Raw genomic sequence first — 20,552 nt, forward strand, 5'->3', positions numbered from 1 at the left:
TATTTATTAATTTTTAAATTTAAAAATAAGTAAAAAAATGGAAAGTAAAAAAAAAAAAAATCTTATATCAGATGAGAAAGGAATCTTTGCTTTAATAGTTAATAAATCATGCTAATTAATCAGTTTGCCTTTTAAACAAATAATTGTTGTTATTATTGATAAAATTGTTCAAATTAAATTATTTATGCATGTTTAGTCATAGCGTTGCATGAGCACTCAGCACTCTGCACCCATAAATCCAAAAAATGCCACCGATTTCTGAACCAGATTATGAACAAAAATTTAATAAATTAATTGCAAATCAAAGATGTTAATATATATTTTCAATAATTTTATACAAATTTAAGTTCAATACTTAAACTCATATTAATGAAGTATCCAAAGCCAATTCAAACCATTGTTTCCCTCCCAAATTGACAATCATCCATTCATTCTCTTTCATGATATGATATTTGATGACCTAAGAAACACTATAACACGATATTATACGGATATGGTGGTACTGTAATTTTTAAAAGTTAAAAACACAAATATAGTAAAATATGATTATAAAAAAATATTATATTATATATATATATATCATATATTTATCTATAGATTAGATTAATTTGGTGATCTTATGTATTGATAAATAATTAGAAAATATATAGATATTTTAAAAAAATTATTCACATAGCACATGAGTGTCCGAAGTATCTGACACCATGTCGGATGGTGTCCACGACTCCACGGTATGTCCGTATCAGACACGGGTATGACACATGTATGTCAAACTCCCCAAAATGTCCGTATTTCACAGTTGATGACTATCTTCTTCATTGCAGCAAGTGTACTGTCAGCGTTCATGGCGAACTTCTTCCCGAAGTGATTGATAATGACAACGGCAATAGCACTGGCTATGACATTGCTCTGCATAGCTAGCTACATTGTTTCATGTCATTGCACCCCACGCGTCGAGCTCCTTGCGAACACCGAGCTCTTGAATTGGTACAAATCCCTCCTGCCAAACACAATTCCAGACTCCGGCAAACAAAGGTTTGCCCGATCTAACAGTGCTGTTATCAGCGGCTTCGCTGCAAAACTCACCAAAGCAAAGCTCTGTGCAAAGAAGGCATTGGATGGCTCTGTGTTTGTGCAGTTGGATGAGCACTGTGATATTGGCACCACCAATGCACCGGAGTTCTTAGGCTTGAATACATCAGTTCAATAGCTTATGATCGACGTCTAATGAAGGAAAGGCCGTTATCATCAACAATTGCTGATAGTGTCATTCTCTACACCAGTATTCGCTGCGAGCTGATTAAAAGTGCTCACCGAAATTGGTCTGCGGCTATGATCAAGTCCGTCATTATGATGACTGCTGACACTTTGGATGGTGCAGGACTACCCATTGCCGAGAACTCGTCAAATGGTTACAGCAAAGCTAACTTCTTTACCATGTTGATGGTCATGCCATCCTGAATAATGCCTGTCAATCCTACATTGTCCACCTGTGCGAACCGAAATTCTGTGACTGGAAAATCCAAATTATTGTAAAATGTCCCATCCAATGTTCGACAATTAAAAACATCGAATCAGAGCAACTGAATTACCTGTCAATCTCTGCTCAACTGGATGACGATCTAATAAAGAAGAAAAACAGGACACTTACCAATGTTGGCATGGCAAAGCCCCTTTACACCATGGCAGTTGACGCACCACCATTGAGTAACTGTCGATATTAATCCAAAGATCCTCGGCTTCACCAAGTTCAATCAAAAGAAGAGTTCCGTGATGAATTTAGAACCAAGAATTTCCATCGAAACAGTGGTGATTACTCTGAAGGACAGCTGATCTGGAAATGCAATTATTCAAAGATGTTATGTGGTGAGAGTCTTATTTCTGTCAAATTCTAAACTTTATTGCTCGTGTTTCATTCGCTGAATAAATGATCTTTGAACACATTGTTGTTGTGTTTACCCATGGATGCAGGGCAACTCCATGCCCCTTTAATGAGAATGTATCACCCTGTTCTCCCTCCCAATCAGAGCAAGTATTCGCAGGCAATCTGATACTCGTCATTGTCCAAATTAAGGTGCCCCTGGATGCAAGAAAGACCAAACTTAGAGACAACCAACTTGAAAAGCAATTCTTGACCAATTTAAATTTACAATTAATAAAGAAAAAACTGGGCTTGGGCTCAAGGTCGACATCACGGGCTTGAGCAAACCGACCTTTATTCCACAAAAGTCACCAAAATTTTAAGATCAATCAGTACATATTTTCGGTTGCACCGACCTTGGTTGGTAACAAATCTGAGAGCCATTAACTAAAGAAATAGATCTAACACATAATGAAGGATGATTAGGAGGTATTAATGGTTATCAATGCAAGTAAGCAACCAAAAATAAGTGAGCTAAGTTAAGTAATCAATGACCATCATAATCGCAACTTTCTTACCAATGGATCCCACTCTGAAACTATAAAGTAACTTGCTGGTACTAAGGAATCCATCGTTCCACTCCAAAGTAATCTCCTTCCATTATTATGTCCCTGCAAAAATTTGGCTTTGATTGTTAGAAGAGTATCTATCTTTATCCTTTTCAGTTACTTAACAATCAAGCAAAACCAGAATAAACCTTTTCATGTCACCTAAACATCAAGGGAGGCAGAAAGAACTGGAAGAGCTTAAAGGATCAAAGAAAACTGAGTAAATCACCACAATTAAGATTACTCAAAGAATTTATAAATTCGTATAAATGTTGCTATAAGTGTATTACCAATCCCTCTGGGTTATACTAAATAAGCATCGGTTGTCACTGTTGGAAAGCCACAAGCAGGTGAAAAGAATTAAAGGAGAAAGCGAAAGCCAGGTGCGTGTCATTGTTTGACCACCGCCGAGATTAGTGAGACCTCAACAGCATTGCTTGTCAAGCGAGCTACCCCATCTCAACCACTTTGATTCCAAGCAAATTCACCGTATTTTTATTCATCCAACCAAATCTTGTGCTTACTTCAGTGTAAAAAAAGAAAAATGCTAGTCAAGAAACCATGAAGAAGACATGGTTGTCCTCAAGTAAGAATCTGCTTTAAAGGCCTGAAGACCTTTTCTTTTTCTCAGAGAGTCCCATCCTTTTTTCTCCTGAGGAGAATATAGTAATCTAATAAGAGGCAACATTGTTACAAGGCTATAGAGAGGGTGAAGTCATTCAAAACTTCAAATTTTAGTTTCAGCAAAATGCCAATGGAGGAGGGAGATGTATGCTTTGCACACCTTAGAAGCAAGCTGCAAGCTTGTCTTGATAGAAACTGTCATTTGGAGAAGGAGAACAAAGCACTTCGACAAGAAATCCTCCACTTAAAAAGGCCAAATCACTAAGCTACAAGCCCAGGATGCCGATAAATCTATGATATGGAAGAAGCAACAAAATCACATCAACAAAAACAGTCCATCACAGGAAAAGCAACTTGTTCAAATCGACAATGTGGAGGAAGGATTGGGGGTTGATAATTCACTGACTAGGCGGGAAATCTTCTGTTCAGCAATTAAGGCAAGATCACCAAGGGTGCCAAGGCCACCACCAAGGCCTACCACTTGTTTGCAATTGGCACCAAAACTAACTGGAAAGGAATCACAGTTGCCATCTCCATTGATGCCACCACCACCTCCCCCTCTTCCATCAAATCTGCAAAGAAGATCCAGCAATTCATTGAGAAAAGTACCAGAAGTAGCAGAATCAAAGTTACCTCCGTCACCACCACCACCACCCCCACTCCCATCAAAGCTGCAAGTCAGAGCCAGCAGTTCAGTGAGAAGAGCACCAGAAGTAGTGGAATTCTATCATTCAATAACTAGAAGGGATGGGAAACCAGAAACAAAGACAGGCATTGCAGGAACACAAGTAACTTCAAATGCGCGGGAAATGATTGGAGAAATTGAGAATCGGTCGGCATATCTCTTAGCTGTAAGTAGACATTTCAGTGCATCATTCTGTTTCCAAACTTTGTCAAGATCTTACACTAACTTTATCTTTTGAATTCTGTAAAAGATTTACAATGCCAGATATGTAGTTAGGATAGCTTCAATCCTATAAGTTCAAAGGATACTCCATAATTTCCTGACCTGAATTCTTGAACAAATGCAAATTGCTTGCAGAAAAGAAAAAGTAGTTCATAATGCTTTCAGTTTCTTGAAATCAACATTGAAATTAGTTAACTATATTTTGATTTTCAACTATCATAGCTCACTACTTCTTCCCAATTTGGAAATTGTGAAATTTCACATATTGCTAGGTCTCAAAATGAGAAATAAAAGATACAAGGAAGAGAAAATACATTAAACTATACAATTTCAAAAACTAATAAGAAATATAGAAATAATGACTTTTATCAATAATTGTTGAAAGCCACACAATAAAATGAGAAAGCATTATAAAAAACTGTCAATTAGCAGATCAATCATTTCATTTTAACCATTCCTGGATAGAGTTCAAATTTTGTCACCTGTACTTGAAAAATATGATTGCCCTAGATTCTGCTAAAGCATGACCAATTTGACAGATAAAATCAGATGTTGAAACCCAAGGTGAGTTCATCAGCTTCTTGATAAAGGAAGTACAGAATGCAACATATACGGAGATCTCTGATGTGGAGGCATTTGTCAAGTGGCTGGATGAGGAACTGTCTTATTTGGTAGATGAGAGGGCAGTGCTCAAGCACTTTCCCCAGTGGCCTGAGCAGAAAGCAGATGCAATGAGAGAAGCAGCCTTTGGCTACCGAGATCTAAAGAATCTTGAATCTGAGGTCTCGTCCTTCTCTGATGATCTGCGCCAACCCACGGGTGTTGCCCTCAAGCGAATTCGGGCATTGCAAGAAAAGTAGGGGAAATATAAAAATCTGAAAAGCCTCTCTCCCACCTTAAACCAACCAACAAAATTATCTCATACTCTCTTCTCTGATGCAGATTGGAATGTAGTGTTCACAACCTTGAGAGAGTCAGGGATAGCGCAAGCAAGAGGTACAAAGAATTCCAGATTCCCTGGGAATGGATGCTTGACACGGGCATCATCGCACAGGTACCTAGTCTACTCATTTCTCTCTATAAACTCATTCCACAAATGCATCATATAGCAAGATACATTGCAAATGAATTAGGTGAAATATGACAAAATCAGGTCAGAATTTTAATGATTAATATTTATCATCCAATGCCATTGCAGTTAAAATCAGGCTCCATGAGGCTTGCTAAAAAATATATGAATCGGGTAATTACTGCACTGCAATCATATGCATCCTCAGAGGATGAGGAGCTGATGCTTCAAGGAGTTAGATTTGCTTTCCGGGTACACCAGGTAGCTCTCTCTCAATGAAACTGTCTTTATCTAGTCTAAGTTCATTTGCTAATCATCTTGATTGTACTTATCTAATTCCAGTTCGTCGGTGGGTTCGATGAGGAGAGCAGGAACGCATTTCAAGAATTGAGGAAGTTAGCCAGCAGTATTTATTCCTAAAAAAAACTAGGAGCCTACTGCAGGTTGGCACTGAAATATATAAATTTCTTAAATCAAGGACCAGTTGAAACAGCATAAGCTCTATAAATTTATTGAAGGAGCAAAACGCGCATTGCTAAAGTTTGCTTAAGTGTTTATATATATATAGATATTCTTACTGCTAGTTTGCAATTTTCTTATAACATAAACAGAACAAAAGGAGACAATTCCTCGAGATATTTAATATTTATAAAGGGTCGCACAAGTTATCACATTGTCAGATTCATATACATGAACCTATTGTCATGCTCACATACTCTTTGTTCAGTTACTTTATACTCCAACCACAGAAAGAAATGCACTAGGAAATCAAATTTGTAATTTTCTACACTTCATCATTATTATGACATCTTAGTTCATAATCATCAACCAATAGCATATCTTTAAAACTCAATTATGAAATCCTAGCAGGAAATCCAATCAAAATGTCATTCTTCAAGCACAAATTTGTCCTTTTTCTACAAGCATTACTAATTACATCAGTACACAACCACAATGGAAAAATCTAAAATATTTTATAATCACAGATAGAAGGCTGCATCGACTGCTTACTTCTGCCACACATTCTGAGCTATTCCTTAAATCCTTGCATTTTGCTTTGACACTAAGATTTTTTCTCATGTACCATCTGATACTTTCACCAATCAACCGTGAAGTCCACCAAAATGGACATCAAATCTATCTAAATATCCAATTCCAGTTCTTCATTCTGCCAATCCGAACGAGCAACACTATCATACAGTCAAACACGAAAAGAACAGCAAATTCATCCAATTAAACCTTCAAATCCCATGAATCCGAATCCTGAGTCTAAATAAAATAAATAAAAATAAAAATCCAACTTTGTATTGATAACCAGTAAACAGAGAAAGCTGAAACCTTTATGCCGACGAAGGAGAAGCATTCTCCATCACAGAGAATAGCCACCAAAACGCCATTAGAGGATGGCTGCAAGGTTCATGAACTAGAAGGGAGTGACAATAAAACAAATGCCCACTTTCACTAAATCACAACCGTCCCTTCTGCTCTACATTATCAGTCAACGGCCAAGATCAAAAGATAAAGAATATATATATACATGTATATATATATATATATATATATATATATTGATTTTGATTTTCCTTCTTCTTTTTCGTCAGCTCAATTATGCAAAAGCGAGTGCTGAGAAGGGTTAATTTTTTGGAAGGTCACCCACCTTTCATTTTTTTGCAAATTGGTCACCCAGCTTTAATTTGAAGTTTTTTGGTCATTCAGTTTCGATTTTATCACACCGGCAGGTCACCCAGTCTTTTCCCGCTCCCTTTTGCTTACGTGGCTGCCGGAGAGAGTGAGTCAGGCTGCTCCTGACACGCTGGATGGCTTAGCTGGACACGCCACATCAAGTGAAGCTTGCCAGCTGAAGCAGCGCATGCCACGTCACCCGAAGGGGCACCACGTCGGCTCCTTCTTCTCTAAGAGGTCAGCTTCTTCTTCTCCAAGCATTGACAATGGAAAAGGAGCTGACCTCAAGTCTAAATTTGATGATAACTATAAAGTTAAACAACTTTAAAGTTAAACAAAGGCAAAGGTTGGGGGCAAAGGTTGCTCAACTTTAAAGGCACAACAACATGTCAAACTAAATTTTACTCCTGCTGCAAAACACAATACTTTGAAGCCCCAACGGCAAGAAAAACAAGCTAAACAAAGGCATAAGGAAGAAGAGCCTGCAAAGAGAAAAAGGGCACAGATTCTTTAGATACACATCTTACCATAGGTGTCATGGTCTGTCTCATTAATTTTGTTCAATGTCAGCAAACTATCTGTTTGTGTACAAGAACACAGGAAAATGGCATTGTTGCTAACTATTTTTTTTTTTCTATTTTAGTTTCATGGTCGTCTTCCCAATGTCAATCCTTGGAGAAAAAGAAGCTGACTTCTTCACTCTTGTCTTCCCATTGTCAATGCTTGGAGAAGAAGAAACTGGCCTCTTGGAGAAGAAGGAGCTGACGTGGTGCCCCTTCGCGTGATGTGGAGTGCGCTGCTTCAGCCGGCGAGCTTCACTTGACGTGACGTGTCCAGCTAAGCCATCTAGTGTGTCAGGAGCAGCCTGACTCACTCTCTCCGGCAGCCACGTAAGCAAAGGGGGGCGGGAAAAGACCGGATGACCTGCCGGTGTGATAAAATCGAAACTGAGTGACCAAAAAACTTCAAATTAAAGCTGGATGACCAATTTACAAAAAGATGAAAGGTGGGTGACCTTCCAAAAAAATTATCCCGTGCTGAGAAAGATTTAAACTTTATAAAATAAAATAAAATAAAAAGTTTGTGTCTTTTTCAAGACTAATGGTGGAAAATGTTGTTATTTTAACATCTTTGGAAAATTTTCAAATAAATGCTTGCTCAAAGATTAACCGACGACTTGGGGTCGTCGTCTCAGCGACCCTGGAGTCTTTCTTCTCCCGCGTCAAGCTTATGCCTTTGAAAAATTCAAGCAGAAATGGTGTCCTTGGCATCGACTGCTGAGCAATCTCTATATTGCTCGGCATTGCTTCTCATAAACCCATCATCGCCTTTCTTTCCCCAAAATGAACCCCCGACCTGTCTTACTTCTTCTTCTTGTCAGCTTGGTCTCATCCCAAGCTCATCAATGTCGCTCGGACCAGGCATTGGCTCTTCTCCAGCTCAAGAATGACTTCTCCTCGATGATCAGTTTAAGCCCTGCTTGGATTCCCGATACCAACTGCTGCAACTGGGACGGCGTCATCTGCGACGCAGCATCGGGTTTTGTCATCTCCCTCGACCTCAGCAACCATAATATCTCTGGTGAAATCAGCTCCTTGCTTTTCGAGCTCACTTCACTTCAAAGGCTTAATCTCGCCTATAATGTTTTCGACGGAAGTTCTCTTCCGCCCATGGGCTTTGAGAAGCTTGGTAATCTCACTCATCTCAACCTCTCCAACTCCGGTTTTGCCGGGCATGTTCCCAGCGGGATCTCTCGCCTCAAAAAGCTGGTATCTTTGGACTTATCCGCCTACTTTTTCGACGGAGAGGAGTTGGAAACCCCGGATCTCGGCGAACTCATCGGTAGGCTCTCTAACCTCCAGAAGCTGTATCTAGATGGGGTTAATCTTTCTAGCAATAGCAAGGATTGGTGTCAAGTTATCGCCAAATCAGCTTCTGGGCTTCAAGCTCTCAGTTTGTCAGGTTGTTCGCTTTCGGGACCGATCCATGAGTCTTTGTCCAAGCTCCAGAATTTGTCAGTAATCCATCTCGACTTGAATCCTTTGTCTTCCGAGGTGCCTGAATTTTTTCAAAATTTCTCTTATCTGAATGAACTTAGTCTAATTGACTGTGAACTCTATGGATTGTTTCCGCCTGGTGTGTTTCAACTGAGGAATTTAAAAGCTCTTGATGCGTCCCTCAATCCGATGCTCTCGGGGTATTTGCCAGTATTCCCCAAAGAGAGTGTTTTGGAGAAGTTGATCCTTGAGTACACAAATTTTTCAGGTAGTTTGCCGGAATCTTTGGGAAATTTGAAGTCTTTGACAAAGTTGGCTCTTACAAGTTGTAACTTCTCTGGGCCGATTCCCTTTTCCTTTGGAAAACTCAACCAGTTGATTCATTTGGACCTCTCGTTCAATGGTTTCACTGGCAAAATTCCTCCAAAGGTGGGTGGCGAGAGAATCTCACAAATCATTCTGTCTCATAATGGCTTTATTGGAGGCATACCTCAATCTTTTGGAGGGCTTCAGAATCTCAGAAACCTTGACTTGAGTAATAATGCACTCAATGGATCAATCCCAGTAACTTTGTTCACACTCCCGGCATTGCAAGTGTTGCAGTTAAACCGAAACAAATTCTCCGGTGAGCTGGAAGAGTTCTCCAATGTGTCTTCTTCATTGGAGGATGTTGATTTGAGTGACAATGAACTTCAAGGAAATATTCCAAAGTCGATTTTTGAGCTTTCAAATCTGAAGTATCTGTCATTGGCTTCAAACAACTTCAAGGGCACATTGGAACTGGACCTGATAGGGTGCATGAGGAGTCTTTCATACTTGGATCTCTCAAGCAACAAGTTGTCCATATCAAATGGCTCTGGTAATTCTTCTCTCCTCTTTCCCTCCATTACTACTCTGAAATTGGTATCATGCAACCTGACCATCATCCCTCCTTTCTTGGAACATAAGCTTGACATGACCTTCCTTGACCTCTCAAACAATCAAATTGGTGGTGCTATACCAAAATGGATATGGAGCATTGGGAATTCAGGTCTCTCTTACTTGAATCTGTCTTACAACCTTTTCACTTACGTTGATGTTCCTTATGCTCCTCCCCTCAATTTTTCAATGAATTCCTCCTCAATGATTCTTGATCTCCATTCCAACTTGCTTCGAGGTCCAATTCCTCTCCCCCCACCAAACACCCTAATTTTGGACTACTCAAACAACTTCTTCACATCTTCCATCCCATCCAACTTCTCTTCATACCTCCCCTTCACTCTCTTCTTCTCCTTGTCCAACAATAGCGTTGCTGGAAATATCCCACCGTCCATTTGCAATGCCACCTATCTCCTAGTTCTCGATCTTTCAGACAACAGCTTTAGTGGTTCAATTCCAGAATGTCTCCTTAGAGAAGTTTCTGATCTACAAGTACTCAATCTAAAGGGAAACCAGCTTGAAGGTCCTTTACCGCAGAATGTTGGCTCACAGTGTAGTCTGAGGACATTAAATCTCAACGGCAACAAGTTGGAAGGCAAATTGCCTAGATCATTGGCTAACTGTGGCAGTCTGGAGGTTCTGGATCTAGGACAAAACAAGTTCCAGGATTCTTTTCCCTATTGGTTGGGAACTATTTCTGCTTTGAAAGTCCTTGTTCTCAGGTCAAATGAATTCTACGGCCAGCTTGGGCATCCTCCCGGAAGGAATTACACATTTGCGAATCTACAAATCTTTGATATCTCAGCCAACAACTTCAGTGGCAGTCTGCCACAGGAGTGTTTTGAAAATTTGAAAGCAATGAGGGAAGATCCAGAGCTATCCGACCCGACCATTGGTGTTGAGTATCTTCATTTCAGTTCCAGCGACCGCTATCAAGACTCAGTCACACTGACATCCAAAGGCTTAGTTTTGACTTTTGTAAAGATGCTGGCAATTTTGAGAACCATCGACTTCTCAAACAATCAATTTGAAGGTGGTTTGCCTAAAAGCTTTGGGAACCTTACAGCGCTCCAGATGCTAAACATGTCACACAATAATTTCACAGGACCAATTCCATCAGAGCTTGGAAATTTGGTTCAATTAGAAGCATTAGATCTCTCTCGCAACCAATTCTCTTTGGAAATTCCGCAGTCTTTGATTTCCCTGCACTTCCTATCCTTCTTAGACCTTTCGTACAACAAGTTAGTGGGAAGAATACCATTTTACGGTCAGTTCTCTACATTTTCAAATTCTTCCTTCGAGGGTAATGCAGGATTATGCGGGATCCCATTATCCAAGCAATGTCCTGATTCTAGTCCAGCACCGTCTCCTACTTATCTATTCTCGGAGTCTGACCATTAGCCAAATTGGCTGTTTATATTTGTAGAATTGGGATTCATAGTAGGCTTAGCCATAGTGTTTGGATCTCTGATGCTATGGAGAAGTTGGAGAACATGGTACTTTGAGAGAGTTTATCGGTTACTTGGTTATCACCATTCCGACAAATTATACAAAGAAGATTTGGTATATGCATCATAAACATGTCGATGATTCTATGTTTTACATTCACTACAAGAAAAATTATCGCTTTAGAAAGCATGATTTCGTTTCTAATCCGTTCCTAAAAGTGAATTAGCAACGGATCGAAACGGAATTTATCTGTTTTTGAATACCCTTGTTTCTAATTTGAATAGAAACAGAAAAATATTCTGTTTCTAAATTTAGAAACGGATTGGAAACGGAAAGCATTATATTTCTAATTTTTGAAAAATTAAAACGGAATAAGATGTGTTGCTAATCCGTTTCTAAATTACAAAAATAGAAATGGATTCCAAACGGAATATTTTCTGTTTTATTTTTATTCCCCTATTAGAAACAATAGCTTTTTTGTTCCTAATCCATTCCTAAAGTTTTTTTAAAAATAAAAACAATATTCAAACAAATAAATCCGTTTCTAATCCGTTTCTAACATTTAAGTCAATAAAATAAAATAAAAATTATATCCCTAATTTTTAAAAAAACCCCGCTACATAAATTTTTAACCTAGAACACCAACAAATAAGATAAACTCATCAATTCATACAAAAAAGAAATATTTAAGTATATATGTTCAACACAAAAATAATAAGTATACGACAAATACAACTATAAGCCAACATCATGATCGCCAACTAGAATAATACAACAAATTGAATTTTGTTACAATTAGCACCAAACAAATTCTTTATAATTTAAAAGCACATTTATATAAATATTAAACAAATTACCAATCTATCCGCATGGGAAGCATGAGAAATGGAACCTCATGTGTGTCGGGATATACCAGATCCAGTCCCCGCAATCTCCGTGAGTCGGTTTACGGTAGCTTTCTCACACCGAGTTTTTAAATTCGGAGAATTCCATGCCTACACATGAATTGAGAACTCAAGAAAGAGGTGATACCTTCTCTTTACCAACAAACAATTGAGAACTCAACTACTTTCGCCCCATCAATTGAGTGGACCGATGGAAAGCATGTTGTTGCTAGCCCCATTGCCTACACATGGACATAATAATAATTAATTAAAAATAATAATATATATATTAATAGAATATAATGGTACTAATTTAATAGAAAGATTAGGAGAAAAATAGAGGGGAAAAGATAGTGATGAAGTTTTCTAATTGATGTGATATGTGGAACTTGGTGTGAATTGGATATATTTTATATATCCTTTTTGGTGGTGTGTGTCCATGTGTGTGTATATATATATAGGGCTAAAGTTAGGCACTGGTTTAGCAATAAAGATGATGGGGCATATTATTCATTCTTGATTGCAAATATATTCCTCATATGGATGGCATTAACTACTGCATGATGATTTATTGAGAATAGATCATACTAAATAAATACAGCTCATTTAAAAATTATCATTACTCCTGAACTCTTCTTTGGTTTCCACCTCATCAATATATAATGAAGTTTTTAAGAATGAGAGAAATAATGATACAAGATGAGCAATTAATTGTCTATTAGAATGCTTCTTAAGACTAATTAATGCATATATACTTAAGGTACGTATCTCTCTCTCTCTATTTTATTTTTTAAAAGACAATTATTTTAAATAATATAATTTTTATTTGAGAATTTAAATGCAAAAGACTATATTCTACAAATGGATATTAAGGGAAACAAATGACCTATGTTTAAGAATGGCAACATATGAAAAAAATGATTGCATAAGCTATCTAGTTGCATGTATGAATGTTGAATGCTGCTGTATTCATAGAATGTGTTGATGACTTGAGAGAACAAAAGTCAGATAATTATTAAACATACAGTACGAGACAATGAAGTTGTCAAAAAGCAAAAAAATTTATCCATGATCCAAAAAGCTTATAAACTACCAGGTTTCAGAGATTCATCAAGCCAAGCCGCTAGGAGCTCGGTTCGGAACTTGTTCATTAAGCAAACGAGGTCCAACATGAATCGACTTTCAAGCTTGAGTAGCTAATCAAATTAAGCTCGAGCCTCATACTACTCGACTCATCAAGGCTCACGAGCTTACTAAATGAGTTCACTCACGAGCCAATTCATTAATCATGATCTAATAATACTAAATGAAACATAAATATTAATATTAATATAAATTTGATTATATGTATAATGAATTTCAATATAAAAATAATATTGAAATTAGTTGAAAGAAACATTGAGAATGTTAAGAAGCATAAATCATGTAATATACTTTCATTTACTTGCCCTTAAAGAGAGTTTTTCAATTTTTAAGTAAGCTCATGAGCGGGAGGCTTGTGAGTTGTTATGCGAGCTCACGAGTCTTAAAAGAGCCGAGTAGTGTGAGACTCGTGCTTGGCTCGATTAGCTATTCAAACTCGAACTAGGCTTGTTTGCTCAAAGAACGAGGTTTTTCTAGAATTGAGCTCCCGAGTAGCTCACGAACAACTTGGCTCTTTGGCAGCCCCTACATATGATTTTTGGCTCAAATATTTTTTTGAGCCGAGCTCAAATCGAGCCTCGAGCTAAGTTTTTACAAATTCGAGACAAGCTTGAGCTTAGAATTTCGAGCTCAAGTTTACAAACAATTCCTGCCAAGCCAAGCTTAAACACTTCAAAGCTCTACTCAACTCAGACTTCATTGCACCCCTAGGACCATAATGGGTATAAGCTTCATCTAAATTATTTCGTAAAGCATCAAACTAGAAAGCAAAAAAATTGACACTAATGAGCAGCTGATGTTTGTCATGACTCATGCATTAGGTTTCGATGAATTGATAACTGAATCGAGAAATCAATATTGAAAGGTAACAAAAAGGTAGGATGCAAACCACATAACATCATTTGCGAGGCACATCGAGACAGCTTACTTGAAAAGGTCCCGGTCCCGGAATGCATGAAAAAAACTATCTACTGAGTGACACGCCTGGTTTATGACAGGTAACCTTAATATTTCCAAATGATACCATCATATCATAGAAAAACAAGCAGAGTAGGACTTAAATAGCTCTCAAATGTATAAAGTGAAACCAGTTATCTAAAAATTGTTCAAACTAAATAAATAATAAGGCGCTTCCTTTTGAAGGCGCTTCCTTTTCTTTTGTTTTCTTTTGAAGGGAATGTTGAGAAAGATTGAAACTTTTCAAAATAAATAAATAAATAGATAAATAAATAATAAGGGACTGGTTTTTGTTCATGGCTTGCGGATCTTTCTGCAAGGTTTTTAAGTCTTGACAGGCAAAATGATTCAAAGTTCGAGTCTTTTTCAAGATTAATGGTGGAAAATGATGTTATTTTAACATTTTCTTTGGAAAATTTTCAATTAAATGCTTGTTCAAATGATCCTCCAACGACTTGGGGTCGTCGTCTCCCCCGAGTCTTTCTTCTCCAGCGTCAAGCTTATGCATGGGAAAAATTCAAGCAGAAATGGCCTCCTTGACATCGACTGCCAATCAATCTCTATATTGCTCGGCATTTGCTTCTCATAACCCATCATCGTCTTTCTTTCCCCAAAATGAACCCCCGAACTGTCTTACTTCTTGTTCTTGTGAGCTTGGTCTCTTCCCGAGCTCATCAATGTCGCTCGGACCAAGCATTGGCTCTTCTCCAGCTCAAGAATGACTTCTCCTCGATGATCAGTTTTAGCCCGCCATGGATTCCCGATACCAACTGCTGCAACTGGGACGGCGTCATCTGCGACACAGCATCGGGTTTTGTCATCTCCCTCGACCTCAGCAACCATAATATCTCTGGTGAAATCAGCTCCTCGCTCTTCGAGCTCACTTCCCTTCGAAGGCTTAATCTTGCCAACAATGCTTTCTACGGAAGTCCTCTTCCACCCGTAGGCTTTGAGAAGCTTGGTGATCTCACTTATCTCAACCTCTCCAACTCCGGGTTTGCCGGACAAATCCCCAGCGGGATCTCTCGCCTCAAAAAGCTGGTATCTTTGGACTTATCCACGTTCTTTTTCGAGCAAGGGGAGCTCAACATCCCAGATCTCCGAGTTCTCATTGAAGGGCTCTCTAATCTCAAGGAACTGTATCTAGATGGGGTTGTTGGAGAAGATGAAGTAAACCTGTATCAAAAAGGGTACTTACCCTGGTTCTCAGGTTGATAGTAAGCCTAGATAGAGAGGAGGACAAAACAGAGACAAAAAGAACAAGAGATTTCTCTTGATTAACAGCTTATTCATGGAACCCGAATCCAGCAACCATGCTTCACCTCCACTCTTCTATCCTTCTCGAATGCAGCCAACGCACGGCCCGCTCTCACCCCATCATCAATCAGCATCAACAGGGGTTAATCTCTCTAACAATAGCATGGATTGGTGTCAAGTTATCGCCGAATCAACTCCTGGGCTTCAAGCTCTCAGTTTGTCTGGTTGTTCGCTTTCGGGACCGATCCATGAGTCTCTGTCCAAGCTCTGGAATTTGTCAGTAATCTATCTCTATTCGAACAATTTGTCTTCCGAGATACCTGAGTTCTTTGGAAATTTCTTGCACCTGAATGAATTGGGTCTAAGCTATTGCAAACTCCATGGGTTGTTTCCCAACAAAATGTTCCAACTGAAAAATTTGAGAGTCCTTGAGCTTGCTGGCAATTCAAAACTTTTGGGCTTTCTACCAGTGTTTCCAAAACATTCTCCTTTGGAGAGTTTGGACATTGGGAGCACGAATTTTTCAGGTACTTTGCCAGAATCTCTGGGAAATTTGAAGTCTTTGAAAAAGCTGTATCTTATGGATTGCCATTTCTCTGGACTAATACCCCATTCCATTGGGAACCTGACCCAGTTGGTTTACCTGGACCTCTCCCTCAATGGTTTCACCGGTGCAATACCTCCGTTGGTGGGGGAGAGAGGATTTCAGAGATTGTTCTTTCTCACAATAACTTAACAGGTATGATCCCTCATTCTTTTAGCAGACTTCCGAATCTCAGAAAGCTTCAGCTTGAGTATAATTCTCTCTCTGGATCAATCCCTGTAACATTGTTTGCACTCCCGTCATTGCAAGTGCTGCTGCTAAACCAAAACAAGCTATCCGGTCAGCTGGAGGAGATCCCTGAGGCATCCCTCTTATTGGATACTGTTGATTTGAGCGACAATGAACTTCAAGGAGATATTCCAAAGTCAATTATTAAGCTTTCAAATCTTAAGTATCTGTCATTGGCTTCAAACAACTTCAAGGGCACATTGGAACTGGACCTGATAGGGCGCATGAGGAGTCTCTCATATCTGGATCTCTCAAGCAACAAGTTGTCCATATTAAATGGTTCTGGTAATTCTTCTCTCCTCTTTCCCTCCATTACTACTCTGAAATTGGTATCATGCAACTTTGACCATCATCCCTCCTTTCTTGGAACATAAGCTTGACATGACCTTCCTTGACCTCTCAAACAATCAAATTGGTGGTGCTATACCAAAAATGGATATGGAGCATTGGGAATTCGGTCTCTCTTACTTGAATCATCTTACTGACCTTTTTCACTTTTTGTTGATGGTCCTCTTCCCACTTTTTCAATGTATCTCTCCTCAATAATTCTTGATCTCCATTCCAACTTGCTTGAGGTCCAATTCCTCCCCCACACAAACACTATAATTTTTGGACTTCTCAAACAACTCCTTCACATCTTCCGTCCCATCCAACTTATCTTCCTACCTCCCCTTCACTCTCTTCTTCTCCTTGTCTAACAATAATCTTACTGGAAGCATCCCAACATCCATTTGCAATGCGACTTATCTCCAAGTTCTCGATCTTTCGGACAACGACTTTAGTGGTTCAATTCGAGAATGTCTCTTGAGAAGTTTCGATCTACAAGTACTCAATCTAAAGGGAAACCGACTTGAAAGTTCTTTACCGCAGAATGTTGGCTCACAGTGTAGTCTGAGGACATTAAATCTCAACGGCAACAATTTGGAAGGCAAATTGCCTAGATCATTAGCTAAGCGTGGCGATCCGGAGGTTACGGATCTAGGACAAAACAAGTTCCAGGATTCTTTTCCCTATTGGTTGGGAAATATTTCTGCTTTAAAAGTCCTTGTTCTCAGGTCAAATGAATTCTACGGCCAGCTTGGGCATCCTCCGGGAAGGAATTACACATTTGCGAATCTACAAATCTTTGATATCTCGACTAACAACTTCGGTGGCGATCGCCCCTTTTGGAGTGTTTTGAAAATTTGAAAGCAATGAAGAAATATCCAGAGCTATCCGACCCGACCATTGCTGTTGAGTATCTTCAGTTCAGTTCCAGCGACCGCTATCAAGACTCAGTCACAGTGACATTCAAACGCTTAGATTTGACTTATGTAAAGGCACTGGGAATTTTGAGAATCATTGACTTCTCAAACAATAGATTTCAAGGTAGTTTGCCTAAAAGCTTTGGGAACCTTACAGCGCTCCAGATGCTAAACATTTCACACAATAATTTCACAGGACCAATTCCATCAGAGCTTGGAAACTTGGTTCAATTAGAAGAATTGGATCTCTCTTGCAACCAATTCTCAGAGGAGATTCCAGAATCTTTGGTTTTCCTGCACTTTCTATCCTTCTTGGACCTTTCAAATAACAAGCTAGTGGGAAGAATACCACTGGACAGTCAGTTCTCTACATTTTCAAATACTTCTTTTGAGGGTAATACAGGATTATGTGGGAGCCCATTATCCAAGCAATGTGCTGATTCTAGTCCACCTTCTCCTACTTTTCTATTCTCCGAGTCTGACCATGAGCCAAATTGGCTGTTTATATTTGTAGAATTGGGATTCATAGTAGGCTTAGCCATAGTGTTTGGATCTCTGATGCTGTGGAGAAGTTGGAGAACATGGTATTTTGACAGAGTTGATCGGTTACTTGGCTATCATCATTCTTAAAAAAAAAAAAAACAAATGATACAAAGAAGATTTGGTATATGCATCATAAACATTTCGATGATTCTATGGTTTATATTATACTTTTTGGCATGATTTGCTTTTCTAGAATTCATAGTTAATACATGTCAAGAAGTCCCCATATTCTTGCTTATCTGTTATCAGTGAACTCTATTCTATTTAGGTAGTGTTTGTTTGGAGGGTTTTTGAGTTACATGTAACTTGAGTTACTAGGTTTTCTGAAATCCAGTGTTTGGTTCACATGATTTCAAAAATCAATGTAACTCATATTACGTCCAATGAGGGATTTAGTTTTACGGCCAAATTGGGCGTAAAACCAAATCCCTTATCTTTAAATTTCTTTAAATGCATAACTTGTGACCTATATGTGACCAATTAAAGAAAAATAAATATGATTAAACATTTATGGATATTTTTGTGGAGTGAAAAATTATAAAATTTAATAATAAATTTAATAATTACTTTGATAATTAATTTAATAATAAAATTAAGAGTTAAAATGATTAATGCGATAATTAAAATCATTAATAACATGCTAAAAATATATAAAAAGTACAAAATACTTTTTTTATGGGTTAAAAATTAAATTTAAAAATTATAAAATATAATAAAATAAATAAATAAATATACTAATAAATTTAATAACTAATTTAATAATTAAATTAATAATTAAATTAATTGATACGGTACTTAAAATCATTAAAATATTTATAATGTAAAAAAATTTCAAATTTCAAATTTATAAATATCTCTAATCAAATATAAAATCCTATAATACAACATCTACAGTACATCTATCCAAACACTTTAGATTTGATTGCTATTTGTATTATAAAATCCATGGATTTTCAGTTACATTGTAACTAGAAATCCATTGTATTTACAGTTACACTGAACCAAACGCCCCCTTAGTGAAACTCAGTGTTTTGTGTTTATCTGCTGGCAGATCACAAGCATTGTTGTTTGTTCAATGATTTGCTTGGACTATTGAGCTCAATTGTGGTGTTTTTCATGCAACCAGATTTGATACAAATTATTTTTGTATCATTTTCAGTTCAGCAGAAATTATATTTGGATTAGGCATCTGTCTTTTTCAGCTAGTGGAAGGTGTTGTGTTTTGTTGTCTCACTTCACTTTGTTTAGTGTTTGTTTTCTGACTATCTAAATTATTTATTAATTAAGTTTGATTAGTTAAAGTACCTAGTATTATAATGTTGATTTTGTGTCCTTGTTAAACATAAAATAATCTCATCACAGCTACTCCAGTAATTATCCTGAATTTAAGGAGAAAGTGATACGTACTCTAAACTAGAATATTAATCTTTCATTGTACTCCTAAATATTAATCTTCTGCATGTTGTAATTGTTTATATATGTTTTTTTCCTAACAAATCATGAACAATGTTGTCTTATTTCTCATGTTAGTCTTTATGCTGACCTACCATCAAATGATTCATTTCAATCTCTATTGAATAATTGCAAGTATGTATTTGGTTTCACTTTTATACTCAAACAATACCATCAACATAAAATTCCACCAACATAAATTTTCACTTTTGCTCCAATTTTTACTATATTTATGAAAATTTCAATTAAAATATTTGTACAAAAGCATTTTAATTTTTTTTTTAATTTTCATAAAATAGTTATACAGTGTGTGCTTATATATACAAATTCTTCAAATATTCTATGGGAAAAATAAAAAATCATCACTTATAAAAATTATTAACTACTATTAAGTTATTCTTTTAACTACTATTAAGTTTTCCTTGGCATTCATCTCGCGAATTTAAGCTAATAACAACAATCCTGTCTATCTACCTTTTATAGCAAAAATAATTACAAAGTCCAGAGTTTTTAGAGGAATGGTATTTTTTGTTTAATTCTTCTATCTTGTTAATGATGGTGGACTCTAGGATCTTTTGAGACCAGTGTTTTAGAAGGGAACTTGCAAAAGCAAAATTACTATTTTTAATTGGTTTGAGTAGAATAACAAAATTTTAACACGTGATAATTTTGTTAGGTATTGCTGGAATAGTCTATCTTTTGTAACATGAATATTTCGTTTCTTCTCTGATTTCTTTTATTTTAAGAATTCAAAGAAGTTATATTGAAAGAAAATTATTATTTTTAATTGACTTGTGTAGAATAACAAAATCTTGACTGTGATAATTTTATTAGGTATGACTGCAATAATCTACCTCTTGTAACATGTGTTTTTTTTCCCCCTCTGATATTTTTTGTAATTTAAGAGTTCAAAAAAATTAAGTTGAAAGCCGCATGTTTAACATCATAAGCAATTTAAACTTCAATAGTTTTTCCTTTGCTCAATTGAGGGCACCACAAGTCCAACTGTGGAGCCTTATCCTTATGCTATAGTCTTACAAGCACTACCACAAATGGATGATCCCCAAATACGGTTATCTCTTAAGAATTTTTATTTTTATTTTTATTTTTGGTTTTTATCTTTG

At 37.3% G+C, this 20,552-nt stretch overlaps 4 protein-coding genes and 2 long non-coding RNA genes across 7 annotated transcripts; 4 read left to right on the forward strand and 2 right to left on the reverse strand.

The window, feature by feature from the left end:
- Window positions 1-2,086: 2,086 nt before the first annotated feature.
- Window positions 2,087-3,342, reverse strand: LOC120273810. Its single transcript, XR_005540626.1, has 4 exons — window positions 3,254-3,342; window positions 2,760-3,140; window positions 2,619-2,666; window positions 2,087-2,532 (listed from the first exon to the last, which is right to left on the reverse strand). It is a non-coding gene; the product is annotated as an uncharacterized LOC120273810 (long non-coding RNA).
- On the forward strand, window positions 3,147-5,864 carry LOC120273809 (protein CHUP1, chloroplastic-like). The gene is given in 6 exon segments (XM_039280519.1): window positions 3,147-3,340; window positions 3,342-3,944; window positions 4,540-4,856; window positions 4,943-5,054; window positions 5,199-5,330; window positions 5,412-5,864. Coding segments are annotated over 6 exon segments (1,365 nt in total). The 5' UTR covers window positions 3,147-3,217; the 3' UTR covers window positions 5,490-5,864.
- A 76-nt stretch (window positions 5,865-5,940) lies between these two features.
- LOC120273811 lies at window positions 5,941-6,481 on the reverse strand. Of its 2 annotated transcripts, none has more exons than XR_005540628.1 (2): window positions 6,408-6,481; window positions 5,941-6,259 (listed from the first exon to the last, which is right to left on the reverse strand). It is a non-coding gene; the product is annotated as an uncharacterized LOC120273811 (long non-coding RNA). The 2 variants fall into 2 exon arrangements; XR_005540627.1 differs by having other exon boundaries at window positions 5,941-6,338.
- Window positions 6,482-7,949: 1,468 nt separating this feature from the next.
- On the forward strand, window positions 7,950-11,153 carry LOC120273442 (receptor-like protein 7). Its single transcript, XM_039280068.1, has one exon. It carries the CDS (start codon window positions 8,096-8,098, stop codon window positions 11,066-11,068), a length of 2,973 nt encoding a protein of 990 aa, XP_039136002.1. The 5' UTR covers window positions 7,950-8,095; the 3' UTR covers window positions 11,069-11,153.
- A 3,562-nt stretch (window positions 11,154-14,715) lies between these two features.
- LOC120273287 (receptor-like protein 7) lies at window positions 14,716-16,093 on the forward strand. Its single transcript, XM_039279914.1, has 2 exons — window positions 14,716-15,290; window positions 15,409-16,093. The coding sequence occupies exons 1-2, from the start codon at window positions 14,716-14,718 to the stop codon at window positions 16,091-16,093; spliced, it is 1,260 nt and encodes a 419-aa protein (XP_039135848.1).
- Window positions 16,094-17,382: 1,289 nt separating this feature from the next.
- On the forward strand, window positions 17,383-18,063 carry LOC120273288 (receptor-like protein 33). Its single transcript, XM_039279915.1, has one exon. It carries the CDS (start codon window positions 17,383-17,385, stop codon window positions 18,061-18,063), a length of 681 nt encoding a protein of 226 aa, XP_039135849.1.
- Window positions 18,064-20,552: the final 2,489 nt, after the last annotated feature.

This window comes from Dioscorea cayenensis, chromosome 12 (assembly GCF_009730915.1).
Source record: "Dioscorea cayenensis subsp. rotundata cultivar TDr96_F1 chromosome 12, TDr96_F1_v2_PseudoChromosome.rev07_lg8_w22 25.fasta, whole genome shotgun sequence".
Classification (NCBI taxonomy): Eukaryota; Viridiplantae; Streptophyta; class Magnoliopsida; order Dioscoreales; family Dioscoreaceae; genus Dioscorea; species Dioscorea cayenensis.